The 4,303-nt window shown below is 39.6% G+C and overlaps 1 protein-coding gene across 4 annotated transcripts; it reads right to left on the bottom strand.

Moving 5' to 3' along the window:
• Positions 1 to 921: 921 nt before the first annotated feature.
• Positions 922 to 2,066, bottom strand: LOC108378574 (general odorant-binding protein 57c-like). Of its 4 annotated transcripts, none has more exons than XM_017634871.1 (4): positions 1,975 to 2,066; positions 1,717 to 1,917; positions 1,306 to 1,591; positions 922 to 1,254 (listed from the first exon to the last, which is right to left on the bottom strand). In XM_017634871.1, the coding sequence occupies exons 2-4, from the start codon at positions 1,864 to 1,866 to the stop codon at positions 1,166 to 1,168; spliced, it is 525 nt and encodes a 174-aa protein (XP_017490360.1). In that variant the 5' UTR covers positions 1,867 to 1,917; positions 1,975 to 2,066; the 3' UTR covers positions 922 to 1,165. The 4 variants fall into 4 exon arrangements, with proteins under 4 accessions (XP_017490360.1, XP_017490358.1, XP_017490361.1 ...); XM_017634869.1 differs by having other exon boundaries at positions 1,717 to 1,946; positions 2,002 to 2,065; XM_017634872.1 differs by having other exon boundaries at positions 922 to 1,274; positions 1,325 to 1,591; positions 1,717 to 1,946; positions 2,002 to 2,065.
• Between the last annotated feature and the right edge of the window lie 2,237 nt (positions 2,067 to 4,303).

Here is a 4,303-nt window from a genome sequence, read left to right as displayed (position 1 = left end):
ATAACTGCAACCTTTTTTCTATGCCCATGGAGATAACGTAGTTGCTCCAAGCTAATACCGCTTGTATGATATACACAATATTGACTGATGTGAACTGGCAGAATTATTGTGGGACAGATTCGTTAATACGGCAACTCGCAGAAGTCATATTTACAAGGAAATAAGTACAATAGACCAATAGGTTCTACTTAAAATGAAAAAGTTTCTGTGAATTTTTATTTTGGCGTATTAGTATTTAATTAAAAAGTGTTATTGAGCTTTTAAGCACGATTTGTTTGTTAGGAAAAATGAAAAAAACAGCAAAGATTAAGCGGTAGAAGTTATAGCAGTTAGTATTTCGGAGATCACCACATCTCATCATCAGACTTCTCTTTTCTCTAGACTTTAAGCAGGGCAGAACTGCTACCCACTGAGCTATGCACACCCCGTTAGCCCTTGTTGCTGGTACTTATTCATTGTGGTGTGCTTCTTGATGTTGTTACACAAACGGAGGTACCTAAAGTTTTACGCCGCCTTCGATCGTCTTTTTCATCGCACCTCATATGAATCAACGGGGATTCATAGCACAGCTTAAAATGCGTTATGAACAGATGTTAAAAAATTGAATTACTTTTTATTTGAAATACTAGTACCCTTTATCGGCTAACTGATCTTCTAAATATTAGAAATTTATATGATCGACCTTTTTCTTAATCGAAACCCGTTATGTGGCGATGTGGTCTGAAATAGACATGACAGAAAACATATGTAGTTTTCCGGAGGAAGCCACCGATTTTACATGGAATTTTGATGGTATAATTCTTGGGTAAATAAATCGTTAATTATTTGTAAACCTGTGTAATGGGACTTATCGCTACTGAAGGGCACACAGAAGGGCAGGAAGCTCTCCACAGTAGGTTCTGCAAATGATGAAGAAATGAAGAAAGAGAGAAAGAGTCATGTATTTTAATATATATACATACATACATAATCATTAATTATTTATATTTATTATATCGCTTTCCAGCTAGGAACAGCCAGAAATATTCAACATACATTAGACAGTTTAATCGAATCGCCCAAACTAAAGTATTCGAGTTCTTCGTTAATTTTAAAAATTCTAAAGAGGAAAATATATTTATAAAAACATTTTTCTTTTTAATTTTTCTAATAATNTTTAATTTTGTTATTCACTTCCGGCGCTCTTCTTCGATCGGCTCGATCTCATCACTGTGATGTTCAATATTAACTCGCGCACAGATAACAATTCCAAAACTATACTCGCACGGATCATCCTCCAGCGCGCACAGATAACAATTCCAAAACTATACTCGCACGGATCATCCTCCATGTCATTTGCCGCTTTGCATTCTATCATGTTCTCATAACTTTCATCACTCAATATACCCCATTCGTGCATAGAATCCGCCATGATTTTTCCATTTTCATCCAAAATGCCCATCCCATCCAGCAGACAATTTGCATAGCATTTGAACTTCTGTTCAACGTCTTCGGGGCTTGGGTCATCGGGAAACTGATCCAATTCCTCGTGGGTGATATTGTTCCGCTCTAGACAAGCCTCCATAAAGCTCTTAGTAGATGCAGCAGGTGTCTGTACATAGATCGATCAACAAGTGTCGGCATTTGAGGATTCGTTAACAAAAATGTTTGAACAATTACTGGCACCGAAATTTTTGATACAAAGGCTTTTTTCGTGATTGTTTTTTTCACACTTACCGCATTCACTCCTCCTAATGACGAAAAAAATAGCATTACAGCAGTCAGTAGCATCAACCAAGCTGGAATAGGTAATGCCATTCTGAGGCCGTTGCTGTGCGTCGCCTCCTTTGCAATGGCTTTTTTACGATTCACTTCAAATTGATACATCCTCAGCCGGTTGAACAGCAAAAAGGTACGTTTTGACTTTTGTGCGAAATTAAGCAAAAAAAAGTGGCTGCGTTTGCTGCCTCCACTCGAATCGTTTTACGTTACACNCAGCAAAAAAGTGGCTGCGTTTGCTGCCTCCACTCGAATCGTTTTACGTTACACAAAGCGTTTTTACCTGTTTGCCGACCAGCGAAAAATTCAGCACTAATGAAAAACTTTTGAAGCCGCTGCACATTTTTATATGCGAAAAGTTTTGATTCGGTATTGTTTTCCTCCCTAGCGCTGCTGATGCCGCCGCCATTGCTATCGGACGTAGTTTTTCGTGTGCGCAATCCGATACGCAGCAAAAATGCAAACTCAATAAAGAGTCGGATAAAAATTAAAAGTCGCGTTTGTAAGCGCAATTTCAACACAAACACTTTCGACTAACTTCCGCGGTGTGCCGCCAGCCGCTTTTGTTTCACTTTGCCAACGTATAATATAGGACCTTCATAATTTAATTACACTGATTCCGGTTGCAGATAAATGCTCTGTGTGGTAGTGATTAAAACTTATGTATGTTCGCTAAAACNAACGTATAATATAGGACCTTCATAATTTAATTACACTGATTCCGGTTGCAGATAAATGCTCTGTGTGGTAGTGATTAAAACTTATGTATGTTCGTTAAAACGACCATAACGAAAGTGCTTTGATTTGCATCGCACTCGTATTAATTGCTATTGAGATTTAAGTTACAACAATCATTTAGAGATGAGTCGGTGAAATTATTTAAATATTTAACGAGAAGTGAGTTCGTAATGGGTTGGAACTTATAGAAGTTGGTGTTGTGCACTGTAATTTGTTTTAGCTAGAGATGTATCTAAAAGACATAAGAGCATGAATATAAGAATAAAATTTTGTCGCGTACTCGCCGCAACTTTATTTGATATATTCCTTCGTTTCATCCTTATTCATTCCAACCAATAGGAGCGAACTGTACCGGCAACTAGCTCTGTTAATTAAAGCTCAGCTTGAAGAGCAAAGTTGCTGATTTTCGTTGGTGTGCTAACACATTGGGGAAATGGTCTTCAACAGATAAGAGAAAGAGATTATGTGAAAAAACCCCAATAGGGGCGTCGCCTTTTTTTATTATCGCGGCACTTTTGTTGTCCGTCGAATNCTCGAACCGATAGGACCGAACTCTACCGGCAACTAGGCCTATTAATTAAAGCTTAGCTTGAAGAGCAATGTTGCTGATTTTCGTTGGTGTGCTAACACATTGGGGAAATGGTCTTCAACAGATAAGAGAAAGAGATTATGTGAAAAAACCCCATAAGGGGCGTCGCCTTTTTTTATTATCGCGGCACTTTTGTTGTCCGTCGAATGATGGAAATGGCAAACTACATGGATCTTGTATGTGTGCGCCGTGGTGACGACCACCAAAGCATCTAATTCTCTTTTAGTATTAATGGGCCGGCGCCAATTGATGGGGCACCAACAACACCGGCATTGAGGCCCAATGGTTTTGCGGACCGGCGTGGAGCTGACGCGCCCGGGCAAAACCTAGTGAGCATTGAATAGGGAAACATCCCTATTGTGAGCGAATTTGTGCGGTATTAAAAAAATACGAAAATTTTAGTGGCGCTATACCAGACGTGGTATTTTGGTGTGTTCATAGTTTTGTATAAGTGCCAGGAGAGCACTTAGGCTAAAGGTGAGCAGGCAAAACGAGAAGTGGCGTCAGTCGAGACGGTAAATCAAATGGCTGGCAGTGTCGGGACCGGATTTGGGCGGCGCAAGCCCGCGGGAGCATCCATTTGTCGACGCACGCCCCGACAATAGCTTAAGTATCCCTTGTGTTGTCACCTGTATTTGGTATGTAGCGTTGTCGGTAGATTCCACCATATTGTATCCCAGGTCCTTCCTTTTAGCATCCTTCACCCAGAGCCCAGCCACTTGGCGGGTGAATGTTACCCCCGGGTATTGCGAGTGGGTTCGTAAATTCAGGTGCACGAACAAACAAGGTTTTGTGTTTTGCATTTTTTTTGCTTAGTATCGTTTGTTTTGTCTTTTGAATGCTCTTGGTCGCCCTACGAGTGATATTTCTACGTTAGTTCGTTACATACATATTAAGAGTTGGTGAGGTTGCCCATGTAATTGTTGTTGTCCCATCTACCTAATTCGGTCATTTAATTGTATCGCATAGTCTTGTTGTCTTCTCCACCAGCAACCCCGCTTTCCTCACTTAGTCAGCCGGTTACAGATTTTTTGTCACATTGTTTTTCTGAAAATATAATTTATAATTGATAATTGATAATTGTGTTTCTGTCAGAAAGGTAGCGTCTCCGAGATGGTTTAGATCCGATCATTGGATCACGAATTAACGGTACTCTTAAGTTTGTATATGATAATTGAAGTCGGATGTGTTTATTGTTTAAAAATTACTTGCTTAATA

Source organism: Rhagoletis zephyria, unplaced genomic scaffold (assembly GCF_001687245.7).
Source record: "Rhagoletis zephyria isolate East Lansing unplaced genomic scaffold, Rhagoletis_zephyria_1.1 Rzeph_scaffold_14451, whole genome shotgun sequence".
Taxonomy (NCBI): Eukaryota; Metazoa; Arthropoda; class Insecta; order Diptera; family Tephritidae; genus Rhagoletis; species Rhagoletis zephyria.
Note: the sequence above shows the minus strand (reverse complement) of the source record. Positions and strands in the feature narration are given on the sequence as shown.

What these genes read in the sequence shown, in the direction of transcription:
- LOC108378574 (XM_017634871.1), bottom strand. Translation starts at nt 1,866, where the DNA reads ATGTATCAATTTGAAGTGAATCGTAAAAAAGCCATTGCAAAGGAGGCG. An exon ending in CATTAGGAGGAGTGAATGCG is followed by an intron (nt 1,592 to 1,716) that starts GTAAGTGTGAAA and finishes ATCTATGTACAG; the next exon opens with ACACCTGCTGCATCTACTAA. An exon ending in GGATGATCCGTGCGAGTATA is followed by an intron (nt 1,255 to 1,305) that starts GTTTTGGAATTG and finishes GTGCGAGTATAG; the next exon opens with TTTTGGAATTGTTATCTGTG.